General features: G+C 44.2%; 1 protein-coding gene across 2 annotated transcripts in view; it reads right to left on the minus strand.

Annotated features, from left to right (window-relative positions):
• Positions 1-16,609, minus strand: part of TMEM245 (transmembrane protein 245) — an 83,492-nt gene that overhangs the window by 28,640 nt on the left and 38,243 nt on the right. For both annotated transcript variants that reach the window (XM_048510912.1, XM_048510911.1), the window contains 6 exons: positions 14,365-14,469; positions 13,019-13,101; positions 8,444-8,534; positions 6,962-7,060; positions 4,098-4,229; positions 2,217-2,339 (listed from right to left, as the gene is read on the minus strand). In XM_048510912.1, the coding sequence (XP_048366869.1) occupies positions 2,217-2,339; positions 4,098-4,229; positions 6,962-7,060; positions 8,444-8,534; positions 13,019-13,101; positions 14,365-14,469 (633 nt within the window). The remainder of the gene's footprint in view (positions 1-2,216; positions 2,340-4,097; positions 4,230-6,961; positions 7,061-8,443; positions 8,535-13,018; positions 13,102-14,364; positions 14,470-16,609) is intronic.

The raw sequence follows: 16,609 nt of genomic DNA on the forward strand, positions 1-16,609 counted from the left end.
CATGACATGATCCTACCAGGGGTGGCCAACCTATGACGCTCCAGATGTTCATGGACTACAACTCCCATCAGCCCCTGCCAGCATGGCCAAGTGGTAGGGCTCATGGGAATTGTAGTCTATGAACATCTGGAGGGCCATAGTTTGAAGACCCCTGCACTAACGAGTACAAAGACAGAACTGTTTCTCTAGAGGGAACTGGATAGTGTTGGTGCTGTTACAAAAAGAGCAGGGGCTGATGGGAGTTGTAGTCCATGGACATCTGGAGTACCATAGGTTGGCCTAAATCCTGGAAGTCTGCAATGGGGGGGGGAGGATAGGCCAAGGTCTCGGTCTCTGGCTCTCTTCCTTGGCAGACAGAAAAGCCCTTCCATCTGAGCGCCCAGCTCTGTGCCGAAGAAGCGGCACTGAAGGCTCCATTAGAATGATTTAAACATCCATATCCCCATTTTTAATTAAAGCCTTACAACACTGGTCGTAAAACAGTACAATGCTAAAGAACAAAGAAGAAAACACGGCAGAAACTATCAGGGAGAAAGAAAAAAAAGAATTTAGCAAGTCCAATTCTTTGAAAATAGGACGGTTTCAGCTTGCTGTCAAACCACTAACGCAGGGGTCTTCAAACTATGGCCCTCCAGATGTTCATGGACTACAATTCCCATCAGCCCCTGCCAGCATGGCCAAGTGGTAGGGCTCATGGGAATTGTAGTCTATGAACATCTGGAGGGCCATAGTTTGAAGACCTCTGCACTAACGAGTACAAAGACAGAACTGTTTCTCTAGAGGGAACTGGATAGTGTTGATGCTGTTACAAAAAGTCAACATAACCTGCCCACAGGACCACTGATGAAGGAGGGCCACAGAGCAGCACCTGGTTGGATGGCCCAAGAGTTCAGGGCAGGCTCAGGTGGGCCTTGAGGCACCCCGGGCCGGATTCCTTTATTCATTAAACATATTGGCATATTTCAATTGATGTAATTTACTACCGTGTTTCCCCGAATATAAGACAGTGTCTTATATTAATTTTTGCTCCCAAAGATGCGCTATGTCTTATTTTCAGGGGATGTCTTATTTTTCTGTGTTCTGTTCGTCAGGCATGCTTCCAAACAAAAACTTTGCTATGTCTTACTTTTGGGGGATGCCTTATATTTCGCACTTCAGCAAAACCTCTACCATGTCTTATTTTTCAGGGATGTCTTACATTAGGGGAAACAGGGTACACTGAGCAAGTAAATTGTGTTGTGAAAATAGCTGGAATATAAATCAGTTGGCTACAGACGAGGAGAAGCAGACTTTGGAAAAGGACACAGACCTTCATGGTGAGAGGCTTAAGAGAGGAGCAGACTTTCAAGAGGCTCAGGAGACATGCAATTAGTGATCTGAGATCAGGGGTCCCCAACCTGATGCCCAGGGTGCCATGGTACCTGCCAACGCCTTTCCTGATGTCACTGACTATTTTTAGAAAGTGGGCGGGGGAAGGTAGGCTCCTGCCAAGTAGGGCTTCCATTGTGTAGCTTCAAATAACATTTCAGAAACAGCGGCAACGACAGCATTGGTATTATTCTCTCCAGCTCCTCTTCCCCAGTATTTAAAAAACGTACACTGCTTGTTTCCCACACCTGGGCTTCCTCTGTGTGTGTGACTGGCACTGCCTCTCGCAATGGCCATTTTGTGCCTGTGCCCACCCCCCCTCATCAGAATTTCACAGCCCAAAGCCCCGGTCCTAAGTGCACTGGCCAATGGCTTCACAGAGAGCCTCTCCTTCATGTGAGGTACACGGATGAAAAGGGAGCAGGAGGATCACTGTCTACTGCAGAGGAGGTGGCTCTCTTGGCTGTTACAGCTATATCAGGGGTCTGCAACCTACGGCTCTCCAGATGTTCATGGACTACAATTCCCGTCAGCCCCTGCCAGCATGGGCAATTGGTCATGACAGCAGGGGCTGATGGAAATTGTAGTCCATGAACATCTGGAGAGCCGCAGGTTGCAGATCCCTGAGCTATATACACCCAGCAAGAAAAGCATCTTTGTGCAGACATATGGGACAGACACTGTGCTCTCCCACCAACCACTGGATTTATGGATGCCAGCACAAGACCACTTAAACATACAGTTTTCCAAAAAGAAAAGCATTTCGACCGAGCCCAAATTTATACTCCAGGAACAATTATGCCTGACAGAAATGTACAGCACAAACAAGATAAATGAACCACGCTTACCAGCGAAAGCACAAAATTAAGAAGAGCCGTGCCACTGTAGAAGAGGACGGTGACCAAAGTTGTAACTGTGGTGAACAGAAGGTTCACATTATGACTCATCACTATCCAAAGAGATTCCAGGATCTGGAAGAGAGCAAAGTGGAATCTCTAAAGCAACAGCTTGGCAAAAATGTCAACATACTCAGTGACTTTAATACACAGCGCCTAAGGAGTACAGAATGCATTCCTTATAAAGGAAAAGAACAAGTTTCCATTCTTGGAAGCATCAGCACCCACAGAAGAGTACGGAATACCTGGAAAAACACATTCGTTTTTTCACAGGTTGACAGATTCCAAGTTATGCTTAAACAATATTACAGGGCAAATATAAAGCCATAGTCAAATAAGTGTGCTTTCATGTTTTTTCAACACAAGAGGCGTAGCTCCAAGGGGACGGGGGGGCACGACACACCGGGCGCATGCTCCTGTGGGAGTGTGGTGAGGGTGTTCCGGGGGCGTGGCGGGGGCATTGCTGGTTGGGGCAGGGGCGTTTGGGGGCACGGCGGGAACAGAGGATGCCCCAGTGCACTGGGTGCTTTCCCCCCTTATTATGCCTCTGTGAGTAAGTAATTTGGTTGGTTTCAAGCAGATAGTCGTGCTGGTTGGCAGTAGAAGAGCAAGATTTGAGTCCAGTAGCGTCTCAAAGACCAACAAGATTTCCAGAGTATCAGCTTTCGAGAGTCAAAGCTCTCCTTGTCAAATACCCGTCAAAGGGCGCTTTGACTCTTGAAAGCTCACAGGGTGCTGATCTTTTCAAGGTGCAGCTGGACTTCAGTCATTTGAGAGGGATCTGCAGCATTTTCCACTAAATGGTCACAGGACACTTGATCAATAGACTAAGCCTTTACAGACGGTGGGTCTTTCATATACTGCAAATTGCTTTCAGAACAAAATTGCCTAAGCTTTCCATCGTGACTCCAACTCTCTGGAATGGGCTCCCTAAAGAGGGTTGTGTGTGTGGCGGGGGGGGGGGTGTCCCTCCTCGAGATCTTCAGGTGGTGATGCAAGGGCAGCTTGTCCGCCAGAGCTTTTGAAAGGGTCTGAATGGCAGGCATCTTTTAACATTTTGACTGACTCCCCAAACCTTGAGAAAAGGCAAGATATAAATGCTTTAATAATGAAATAAAAATAAAAAATAAGTTGTGTGACACCGTTCAAAAACACTGGAGATTTTTAAAAAGCAAGAAAAGCAAGAAAAGCACAAGGCAGATAATATCTTTCCCCACAACAGACATCTTGTCAGGCAAGTAGGGCAGAGAGAGTTCTGAGAGAACTGTGACGGATCTAAGGTCATCCAGGAGACTTCACATAGCGGAGGAGTTTGGATTTATACCCCACTTTTCTCTCCTGTAAGGAGTCTCAAAGTGGCTCGCAAACTCCTTCCCTTCCTCTCCACGCAACAGACACCTTGTGAGACAGGTGGGGCTAAGAGAGTTCTGAGAGAACTATAACTGATCCAGGGTCTCCCAGCAGGCTTCGTGCGTAAAAGCAGGGAAACAAATCCAGTTCACCAGATTAGAGTCTACCTGCTCTTAACCACTACACCACACTGACTATAGGGAAAGCTGCTACAGCGAAAAGCCTATGTACTAGAACCGTGGTGGCGAACCTTTGGCACTCCAGATGTTATGGACTACAATTCCCATCAGCCCCTGCCAGCATGACCAATTGGCCATGCTGGCAGGGGCTGATAGGAATTGTAGTCCATAACATCTGGAGTGCCAAAGGTTCGCCACCATGGTACTAGAACAATTATGGAAAGTGTAGCTTCAGTGAGTGAACAGAGAAAGCCATTTTGTGGAAGTGATTTTTCCTGCATTACTATTTTTCACATTTACATACCGAAAGAAACGTCTCGATGTTCTCGTGAACAAAGGAGGCGACATCTTGCCAATCCAGCAACTCCCCCGGCCAGCTGTTCTGACGGCCCAAATGTGGCTTGTGGCCTTTGTGTCTTCCTGAATGTGTCACGTTCTGTCAAACAAAAGAACAGTTCACAGGCTAATTTTAAAGAATGCATGCGTGAGAATACATGTACGACACTCCACCCCAAACTACTGCGTATGCATTTGTGGTTTAGGTCCTCTTCGTACAGGCTGTTTCTCCTGCTTTGGTTTCTGAAAGGCTAATAGACTTTTTTTAAAGGTTTCATACTCCTTGAGGATAAAATGCTGTCCTTTTGCAATTGGTGGTAGTGGAAAATGCTGTAACATCACAGGCAGCTTAGAGCAACCTGTAGGATTTTCAAGACTGTGAGGGTCTGTTACTCCAGTCATCCACAAGACTCAGGAAGATTTCAAGAAAAAGAAGAAGAGTTTGGATTTATATCCCCCCTTTCTCTCCTGCAGGAGACTCAAAGGGGCTGACAATCTCCTTGCCCTTCCCCCCTCACAACAAACACCCTGTGAGGTAGGTGGGGCTGAGAGAGCTCTGAGAAGCTGTGACTAGCCCAAGGTCACCCAGCTGGCGTGTGTGGGAGTGAGTGCACAGGCTAATCTGAATTCCCCAGATAAGCCTCCACAGCTCAGGCGGCAGAGCGGGGAATCAAACCCGGTTCCTCCAGATTAGATACACGAGCTCTTAACCTCCTACGCCACAAGCTCCACTGCTGCTGCTCAAGAGCTTTATTGGCACTGCGTCATCCCAGGTTCAGGTAGCCGAAACTGAGGGGTTTGGCTCCCTGACCCCTGGTATATACTTTACAGCACAGGTGTCAAACTCACGGCCCTCCAGATGTTCATGAAGTACAATTCCCATCAGCACTTGCCAATATAGCCAATGCTCATGTTGGGGGGGCTGATGGGAATTGTAGTTCATGAACATCTGGAGGGCCGCGAGTTTGACACCCCTGCTTTACAGTTTTGTCCCACCCCTGGCATCTCCCCACCCTCACATTCCCATAATATCAGCATGTGAAAAGACAGTGGGAACAACAGTATTGTTTGGGCAGACAGTTCACTCCTTCAGGAAGGCAGATAAGGGTGAACGGCTAAGCTCTCTTGAACTAGCTACTTTGCAAGCAGGGAGAGGCCTCCGTAGCCTTGAGCAATGATAACAGCCGGGCCATCTGCAGCTGAGGTGTGGACGTGCAAACTGCCAGGCCTGGAATGGCCCAGGCTTGACAAAGACGAGAGATGAAGAGAGGTGGTTTGCCACTCTGCATAGTGACCCTGAAGAAGAAGAAGAAGAAGAAGAAGAAGAAGAAGAAGAAGAAGAAGAAGAAGAAGAAGAGGAGGAGGAGGAGGAGGAGGAGGAGTTTGAATTTATATCCCCCCTTTCTCTCTTGTAGGAGACTCAAAGGGGCTTACAATCTCCTTGCCCTTCCCCCCTCACAACAAACACCCTGTGAGGTGGGTGGGGCTGAGAGAGCTCCGAGAAGCTGTGACTAGCCCAAGGTCACCCAGCTGGCGTGTGTGGGAGTGCACAGGCTAATCTGAATTCCCCAGATAAGCCTCCACAGCTCAAGCGGCAGAGCTGGGAATCAAACCTGGGTCCTCCAGATCAGAGTGCACCTGCTCTTGGCCACAGCTCTTAGCCACTACACCACTGCTGCTCCCTGGACTTCTATGGTAGTCTCCCACCCAAGTACCACCCAAGTACCCACCCAACTACCAACCTGCTTAGCTTCTGAGATCTGATGAGATCGGGCTAGCCTGGGCCATCCAGGTCAGGACCCTCCTGAATGAAGCTTTAATCCAGGTTTTCCAACCCCTGGTTTGTTCTGATTTGTTGTTGTTATTATTGCACTTCATCCTTCAGGTATGCGAAACTTTATGAAAAAATGGCCTTTAGAAGACAAGCTGCACTGAAGAGACCATATGACTGGCGCCTTGCCCACCAACTTGGGGTGTCTGTTCAGACACTGGTTTGCTCCCTAAAATCTACAGGGGGTGAAATGTGGATCCACTCCTGAGCGTGAGCCAGCCCCCCAACACTTTTCCCATGCAGGAATAAGGTAATAGTCTTAATGGTCCTGCACATGTCCCATCAGATTCTCCACTTTGGCTCCTGCTTTTTCTGTGGAGGTTTCCCACGTCTGTTGTCATTCAAATGTTTGATAGCAACCCCGTGTGACATACTGCTAAGCCAATGCTGCTCAAATACTACCACCCCCCTGGAAGTGCACTGTAATCCGCTGCGTAGAAACTGTATACAAATGGGCTTGTTAGTCAAAAGGGGAGGGGTTGGGAAATTGTGTTGTTTCGGATTTTTAATGTACAAATTGCATGTTGTTTCTGATATCTTTAAGTTTGTACATCTAGGTGTCCAATCGCCTGCATGGAAGATGCTCATTGCCCTGTCTTGAGTCTGTATGATTGTGCTTTCTTAATTTGTCCTTCTCTAAATGGCTAATTAAAAAAAAAAGAGGGGAAAACTCTCTTGACGTTTGGAGGCATTCAAAATAAACAACAACAGGCCAGTAACCCTTTGTATTCTTATAAATCATTTTTAAAATTAAAAAAAAACCTTGTGATTAATTCGTTAGTGTACATAAATTTCTTGCCAATGAGTATTGTTGTTAGACAACGAATGCAATAAAAAGAAATACTGAAACTCCAAAAAAAAAAAGGAATAAGGTAATTAGGAACACAGAGGCCCCACTACCCACTTGAATGCAGGAATTCGCTCAATGCTTAGATTCCTAACAGTTTCTGTAATTAAACATCCTTGAATCAATACACTGTCCATATGCCCAAGTTGCTTACCTTCACAAACCAAGACTGGTACAATCTGTCCCAGAGCATCAAGACTTGCTTCTCAATCACAGCAGTATTGTTCACTTTGTCTCCTAATATTTTATGGAGCTGAAAGGGACAAAAAGGAAGAGCTGGTTTGAGGGACAAGAAGGGCAGAAGACCTGTGGTTGCAAAGTACGGAAAAGGTCACCTTGAACGGATGCAGGAATTTCTCTATGCATTCCATTCCCCTCTTTTCCTCCCTCAGGAAACGTTGCAGACCTGGTGATAACTACTTTTGCGATGACTGGGCTTGCTAAGCTGCTGGGAAGTAATTAATAATTCTCTTTTGCCCTTAACCCTCAAAGTACTACTTTAATAATCATATTAGGCATGCCATTCTGAGGATATAGGACAAATATAAACTTAGACTTCAACAAAAAATGCTTTCACAACAGGCACTGGAGAGATGTGAAATAATTTTTGAAAAGACACGGCTTGTTGATTGTGATATCTTCGACTTCTCACAAGGACAATGAAAATAAAACAAAAGAGAACAATAAAAGTAAAAAAGAATTACCTAGGACTAGTTTGTGAATTCATAGCCAGTCAAACATTAAGAAAAAATTGCAGTAAGATCTTTTAGTGGTGGTATATTACTCCAAAGGATATTGCGAAGAACCATAAAGGAAAATGTTTGAAATCCAAAGTAGTAAGCTGTACCTTTTATCATATGTGGTGGAAGTGCAAAAAGACAAAAACATTGGAAATATATGCCAAAATTTAGAAAATTATATTTAGTATTGAAGCTAGGAGTATGCTATTGGGCATTTTGCCAAAAAACATTCCAAAATTTTGGAAGAACTGTTCAGATTATTCACAACAAAATGGAAAGCAGAAGAGTCCCAGGAAGACTGAGAAAATAAACTGACTATGTAGAGATGGCAACATTAACAAATTATGTGAACAAAAGAACAATTAAATAATTTAAAGAGAAATAAAAAGTATATTATTTATTAAAAATGAACAGAGAAGGGTACATAAGAAATTCTAGTAACATTCATGATATGTTAAATCAAAACATTTAACAAATGAAGTCAATTCAATAGTTGGGAAGTAATAAAAAGAAATTTACAGTAGTGATTGTTGTCTAATTTCATTATATTTACAATATTATTTAGCATCAGTGTTGGTTGTATTAAATACTATTCAGAGTATCTTGTGATTATTTATCATCCAATACTATATTTTGTATTTGTAATTCAATTTATACCCCGCCCTATCCCCGAAGGGGATCCATTTACTGTTCATAACTGTTAACATTTATAGTTCATTGCTTATGACTGTTTAATATAGTATATGAATATTTTTTCTTTGTCTCAAAATTTAATCTTAATTGCTGCATGGACAGTTTTTTCCTTTTATTTTCTTCTTATCTATTCTACTATGCTTATATCCATTAAAATAATTTTCTAAAAAAATTAACGTAATATTGTATTATGAAAACTTTACCTTGTGCGTTATCCATTCTCGGCCATACTGATAGACGTTATTGGCGGCTGAATTCAGAGCCTTCTGAATAACCTGAGCTTCAGGGAGCCAACTAGTTTTTTAAAAAAAGAAACCACCTGTCACAATACATAAATACATGCATAATGTTTTCCAACAATGGTAGGCTAATACAGATCACCTTAAACAAAAAAAAGATGACAAAAAAGAGCAATAGTTATTTCTGCGAGAATCACTGAAAAGTAACTTTCACTATGCTATAAAACCATGGTGGTGAACCTTTGGCACTCCAGATGTTATGGACTACAATTCCAATCAGCCCCTTCCAGCATGGCCAATTGGCCATGCTGGAAGGGGTTGATGGGAATTGTAGTCCATAACATCTGGAGTGCCAAAGGTTCGCCACCACTGCTATAAAAGCGATTTGTGGGTGGAGCTTTAGAAAAGGAACACCCCTCTTCTCTCATTGGAGAAAGAAGAGAATTCTCAACCAAACTGTGAACTCATGAAACTCATCTCCTCCAAGTTTTATAATTCTGTTCCCACTTGAGAAGGGTGATGGTGGAAAAAAAGAGGAAAACATTTTCCCTCCCAGGATTTTTTTGCTTTCTTTTGCTCTGGAAACGTGAACGTTCGTAGCTCCAAGCAGGAGGGGAGAGTCCGGCGGATGAGGTTGTTGACAGTTAAGGTGGATCTATGACAGCTGCCACCTATTGGCTGTTTCTTCCACTTAAAGCACAGGTGTCAAACTCGCAGCCCTCCAGATGTCATGGACTACAGCTCCCATCATCATAGAATGATGCTGGCGGGGGGCTGATGCAGTCTTTAACATCTGGAGGAGAGATGCAGTTATTTCCACCAACCTTATAAAGCCACCCACTTGGCACCAACCAGTGCCTGAACATTGCCCCCTGCCACTCCCCCTTTGCTGAATGGGGCTCTCTGAGAAAGTGAAGGGAGCGCTGCTTCTGGAATTTTCCACAGGGTGCTGCGAGATCATTTTATTTTCTTATTTTGCTTGTTTTACATTGTGATTTTAAGCCACCCTGAGCCATAAATAAAGGTGAGACACACATTTTAATTAAGAAATCCTTCCCCAAATTTCTTGGGGGTTTATTCCTAGAAAAAACCGCCCCCCCCCCATGGTTTCAAAATTACCAGAGGTTTTGCACACCACACAGAGTTAAATCACAGAATTAGAATTAATTAAATGATGTGTTCATGAATATCATTCTTTTTTTAAAAAAAAATGGTCAGTGACCCTTTCCCCGTATTTATTTTACAAGCTCGTTTGTCCCACACTGTTAAATCAAAACACCTTCCAGTAATCACTAAAGGTCAATGATAAAACTCAATAAAACATCGTCACAACCATTATCACACTAAAACCCAGCATAAATTACACAAACTTGTCACCCCACAACCAACATGCCAGGCCATGAAACAAGCAAAACATTCACTTGCACCCAGTGGAACAAATATGAAAGCCAACCAGTGCACAGCAGATTAAAGATGTCCTGCGAGAGGAGAGAGTCACACACTTTCTCTAGAAGGTCATTGCACTGAGCAACACCAGCCCACTGAGAAAACTGATGTCTCACTGAAGCCAAACTGACCTCCCCAAAGATGGAAACTCAACCAGCAACAGTTGTGCTGATTAAGGCTCCTTCCGCACATGCAGAATAATGCACTTTCAAACTGCTTTCAGTGCTCTTTGAAGCTGTGCGGAATAGCAAAATCCACTTGCAAACAGTTGTGAAAGTGGTTTGGAAACGCATTATTTTGCGTGTGCGGAAGGGCCCTAACTTTGGTCAGCAGGGAGAGAGGGACAGTGGGGGGGAGAGAGAGAAAGTGCGCACGCTCTTCCGAGTCTGTGGTCACCTGTCAGGAACGTTTTGAAGGATAAATCTACCACCTTTAAGTAAGCTCAGAAACAAACTGGCAACTGTGCAGCCAGTGTAGCGTCAACTTATCTGCAGGTAGTTGTCCGATATCAACTGAAAAGCAGGCTGCATCAGCAGGGAGTTTCAGAGTTGCTTTCAAGGGTAGTCCCCCATTCAAAGTGTTGCAGTAATCAGGCATGAAGGTTATAGAAGCATGGATCAACATGGTCAGTTCAGATGAAATACAGCTGCTGTTGGATGGAATTTAACCAGTGTAGGACCCTCCAAAGAGCTATCGTGGCATAGTGGTTAAGAAGCCACAATACAATCTGGGAGAGCCGTGCAATTCTGCCACGGAATTTGCTGGGTGACCCTGGGCCAGTCTCAGCCTCTTCCTGGCAACTGCTTGGATGGGAGACCTCCAAGGAATACCAGGGATGTGACATGTGTAAGGTTGTGATTTAGTTAGAATGCTGGTTCGGCCTTGAAGGAGATTCCTCAGCCGCGTTGGGCTGATTGCCCAGCATAGTGTTATCACTTACTTAACCTTGCTTTCTGTCTGTGTGAAACTGCTTCTGGTTTGTGGGAATGAGTAATTGTTTATGTCCAGTTCTTGGCGGGAAGGAGAGACCCGTAAAAGCGGTCGCCCGACAAGGGGGGGGGGGGTTAGAATCTGCATTGTCTGTAGAGCTGATCATGAAAGCCAGCTAATAAAGAACTAATAAGGTTACTTTTGGACTGGATCTTGCTGATTCCTTACACATGGAGGCAGGCAATGGCAAACCACCTCCAAACGTCTCTTTCCTTGAAAACCCTATGAGGTCGTTATAAGTCAGTTCTGACTTGACGACCCCCCCCCCCCCCCCCCCCCACACACACACACAAAGACACTGCTACCAACTGTGCCAGTCCAAAACTCAGAAGCATGAGAGAAAAGTTTTGGCATTTTAATGGTAGTTTTTAGTGTAGTTATTTCTAGTTTTCTTTAGTTTGGTTATCTATATATTAATGGTTCTAGGTTAGGGGTGGCCAACGAATGGTGCTCCAGATGTTTATGGACTACAATTTGTGAAAACAAGCCAAATGGTGTAAAACGTATATGACAGAGGAACAAAACAGCGCGTCACGCACTGAAGACGGAGAATCAATATATTCAATAAATGTATTTATGTATATTTTATAATTGTCCATTATGTATATTTTATAATTATGTATATTTTATAACTGTCTGAAAGAATTGCTTCTCCTGAGGAAGACTACAGTGAAAAAGTACTTATAAACGCGCGAGTCGTTTGGGAAGTACTTTCTATATGGAATATAATTATCCTAAAGATATTGAAAAAATGAACTATTTTTGTTCAGTATATATTGAAGATATGGATTATATATCTCAAAAATGAACTTTTGTTGAAAAAACTGGATGTACAATTATTGGATTCAGTAACTGGACAATTATAAAACATACATATATACATTTATTGAATATATTGATTCTCTGTCTTCAGTGTGTGACGCGCTGTTTTGTTCCTCTCTCTCTATGGACTACAATTCCCATCATCCTCTGATGGGCCATGCTGGCAGGGACTGATGGGAATTGTAGTCCATGAACATCTGGAGCATCATACATTGGCCACCCGAGTTACAGCTTAATTGCCTGACAACAACATCCAGATGAGACAATGGCTGCACCAGGACATTTAGACATCATTAGTTGTCACCGGTTGATTAGCAACAACCAACAGCAAAACTGGTTGGACAAGAGGTCCTACATAAATATCAAAGAATGCAGGTGAGGACACTGGACTCCTTGAGGAACACTGCCCAGTTCGCAAGAGCGGAATTAGCCTCTCTGAAGAAATTCACTGCCATCCAGTCAACAAGGAAGAATAAAACCAACAGAGTATATCCCCGGATTCTCCAAAACGCAACTCTACCCAGTTTAACAGAATGGAAGAATGGACTCCATACAATATGGCAGACCGATTTGTGAAACTAATAGGGAAGAATTGCTGCCGCACTCCAGCACAACTACAGCCACCACCACAACATAACCAGGCAGAAAGCCTGGTCAAGTTAGTCAGGGGAAGGTTTATTCCAGGAATATCAGGAGCTGTTCTGCCTACACTTGATCTGTCCCAAGAAAGACAGATTACCGGTAAAAGGAGAAAGTCGCTAGATGACACACACACACACAAAGACACTGCTACCAACTGTGCCAGTCCAAAACTCAGAAGCATGAGAGAAAAGTTTTGGCATTTTAATGGTAGTTTTTAGTGTAGTTATTTCTAGTTTTCTTTAGTTTGGTTATCTATATATTAATATTTAGTGGGACTTACCTGTGAGTAGACTTGCTTAGGATTGCTCCCTTAAGTGCTTTCCAGTTAATCAAGAGGGCAGCTTATCGTGATACAGATTAATTTCATTTGTTTCATCCATTTGACATAAGCAAGTAAAGGCTGATTTCATGATTAAACCCTAACTTACATCAAACCCCAACAAGCCTACGCTCACGTCCCACTTTGCGCCCAGCACAGAAGCACTTGACAGGCTTTTTCAAAAAAACACATGCCACTGCTGAGCACATCTGCAGCCCACTGCTTCCAAGGATTAAAAGAACCTTCTCCTTACGCGACTGGGCATGGCAGTCACAGGACTGTCCTTTTGAATTCTGGCATGTTACTTCACGGATTCTTACTTGGCCCATTCTGGGTGATTAGCGACAGTTTCATTGATCAAGCTGCTTGTGACTTCAATCATATGCACGCTTTCTTGATGCACCTAAGTTGAATAAAGAGAAACGAGGGAAAACCAAAGGGGAAGAGAGGCATCAATGCATGACCCTTAACAGTACATCCTAACTTCATTCATTCATTCATTCATTCATTCATTCATTCGTTCATTCATTCATTTTTAGATTTATATCCCGCCCATCCCCGTAGGGCTCAGGGCGGCAGAATTAACTTTAGCAACTTAACAGAAATATGATGCCTAGAGGGGTTTATCACCAGAGATGGTGCTGCCACCTCTGGGCTCTCGTTGGCTGATTAAGCCTAAGCATATATTGTGGACTAAGCCAGCCCTGAGACAGTTGGGGGGGGGGGCGAGGGGGGGAGAGATCAGTATTCTATTGTGGGAGGGAAAAAGAAAGAGAGTGGGAAGGAGAAACTCTATCTGCCGGACAAGTTCAAACAATCCTCCTTCTACAAAGAATGTTTGAAGACTTTTTAAAATATAATCTGACTATTTCAAAAGAGCGGATGGGACCCACGGATGGTGAGACAACAATCTAATCATGTTAATAACACAGCTAATTGGCATTTCCTAACTTAATCATTTGGAGCAAAACTTGAAAAAGAGGAACAGCTCTGGATACATTTTGAAAGAGAGAAACAATTAACATGAGGGACTTCACAGAAGCAAGCAATGGGGAGCCACCTCTGCTTGCCTTGTCTTGAAAACCCGTGGAGTCACCATGAATTGGTTTCAGTTTGACGACACGTTCTTCCAAGGTCCACTTCCACGACATGTCAAAAAAACCCACTTAACCGGCATTTCCACTGACCAAGCCTTGATCTAGATCAGGGGTGTCAAACTCGCAGCCCTCCAGATGTTCATGAACTACAATTCCCATCAGTCCCTCCCAACATGAGCATTGGCTATACTGGCAAGGGCTGATGGGAATTGTAGTTCATGAACATCTGGAGGGCCGCGAGTTTGACACCTGTGATCTGGATGGCCCAATGCTAGCCTGGTCTCATCGGATCTTGGAAGCTAAACAGGGTTGGCCCTGGTTAGTCCTTGGATGGGAGACCACTAAGGAAGTTCAGGGCTGTTACGCAGAGGCAGGCAAAGGCAAACCACCTCTGAACACCTCTCAACTTAAAAACCCCACCAGGGGTCACCAGAGGTCAGCTGCAATTTGAAGGCACCACACTAACCAAGCTCCCTGCCCTCAGCATGCCTTCACCAACAGCAACTGTGAAAAGCAACAACAACGAAACAGTCATAATTTTTGCAGACAGGAATAACTGGGCACGATACCTTGGCAGTGAGGAACAGGGCCAGCAGGAGGGTCCCGATCACGAGCACAAATATTATCAGGATGCTAATGATTTTGTCCAGCATTTTCTCCAGCCAAACGATCATCTGTGCCAAGAATAAAAACAGGAGACACGTGAAACATTGAGACATCAGAACCACTGGTACACGCACAGGAACCCTTCTGGCAGCCGTCTGTCTTCACTTGGGTTCAGAAGGACTGCAAGACAGGGTGCTGGATGTACCCAGGAGCCCAGTGCATCCTGGGAGAGGTTAGAAGTGTTAAAGGGTGAGTTATTCTGTGACTCAGCACCACACCACCAAAATGAATGCCTAGCAAAGCTGTCAAAAGCTTGACATCAAATCGCAAAACTGCAAGCTACTTCAGATGCAGGTCATGGCTGAATGCCTCCTCGTCTGGCACTAAATTACTTGATGTCCAGCAAGCACTGGCCAAAAGAACCACTCCCTGCCCAACCACACACATATACAACAACACTCTCTTGATTCTTGACAAATGATTCTTGACAAATGTATTTTCTTTTATGTACACTGAGAGCATATGCACCGGAGACAAATTCCTTGTGTGTCCAATCACACTTGGCCAATAAAGATTCTATTCTATTCTATTCTATTCTATTCCAGGTGCCTAAAGGAATCCATGTCAAGGGGCCCCCTGGACCTGGGACAAATGACCTTAGGGCCTGTCGAGAGAGAAACCATTTTGTTCACTGAGAGGCCTACTAAAAATCCTTCCCTTTCTCTCATGAACTCAGAAGGTTCAAACAGCAAGTGTCGGTGATTGGAGAGGAGTGTACTTTCCTCCAAGGGAACGCCACAGGGCTGTGTGTTGAGTCCTTTATTGTTCACCCTTTATACATATGATTGTACTCCTGTCTATCATAGTAACACCATTATCAAATTTGCCGATGACACAACGGTGGTGGGGCTCATCTCTGGAGGGGATGAGTCTGCCTATCGGAGTGGAGGTGGAATGACTGCCTCTTCATGGTGCAGGAAAAATAACCTGGTTCTCTAACACTGACAAGACAAAGGAGCCATAGTGGACGATAGGAGGAAGAGCGCAGAAATTCGGCCCTTGACTATAAAGGGAGATCAGGTAGAGCGGGTGGCTAGTTTTAAATTTCTAAGGCGTCAAGGATTAAAGAGGACCTGCATCGGGGCGTACAGACTGCCGCGGTGGTTAAGAAGGCCCAGCAAAGACTGTACTATCTGAGACTGTTAAGGAAACAACAACTGAATGGAAAACTCCTGGTGTCCTTTTACCGCTGTGCTATAGAGAGTGTCTTAACCTACTGCATCTGTGTATGGTTCTCCAGTTGCACAGTGGCGGATAGGAAGGCGCTCCAAAGGGTGATCACTACTGCACAGAGGATTATCGGCTGCCCTCTCCCCTCCTGGGAAGAACTCTATAATTCCCGAAGCTTCCAAAAAAAAAGCCCTGTGTCATTCTGAGAGACCCGTCTCATCCAGCACACTCTCTTTTTGAACTGTTACCATCCGGCAGACAATACAGGTCTATCAAAACTAGGACAAAGAGGCTTAGAGACAGCTTCTACTCTAGAGCTGTGGCTATGCTAAACTCCGCGGCTTCCTGTTGATGTGTTTGGGGCTGTGTAGGGATGGGTGGAGGAAGGGGAAAGTGAGGATGGGGTATGAGTCTGAAATGGTGTGCATCGAGGAATGCTGCTGTAAATTTTGTTGTGCGTGCACAATGACAATAAAATGCTTATGCTTATGCTTAGTAGGCTTCAAGTCATCATTATTTTCACCCAGATGAAACTGGTTTCTTAGAAGGCTAATTAAATAAGTTTCATTTTAGGAGGGAGGGGGGATTGTGTGCTCTTTCTCAAGAATGTTCTGACCAATGGATAACCCAAGTGGCTATTTGAAGATCATCTGGTGTGGTCAGACAGAGGCATACATGAGTTACATCAGAGTTAGTAGTCGGCCTTTGTCTTTACCTTGCCGAAGCTTTTGTCTCAAGTCTGATTGAAGAACTTTGCACATGAACGGAGGACGTCTAAATCTTTTGCCTGCGAGCATTTCTTTCTAGCAAACAGACTTTATCTTCTGTTGTTTTATTGTGTATCTGCATTGTACGTTTAATTTCTGTGTTCACTGTTATATTTTAAACCTTTGTTTTGCAACTTTTCTTAAATAAAAATTTTAAAATACAGGCTTTTTGGAGTTCTGGTTCAGAGCCCATGGCTCAGTGTTGCAACCA

Source organism: Sphaerodactylus townsendi, linkage group LG11 (genome assembly GCF_021028975.2).
Source record: "Sphaerodactylus townsendi isolate TG3544 linkage group LG11, MPM_Stown_v2.3, whole genome shotgun sequence".
Classification (NCBI taxonomy): Eukaryota; Metazoa; Chordata; class Lepidosauria; order Squamata; family Sphaerodactylidae; genus Sphaerodactylus; species Sphaerodactylus townsendi.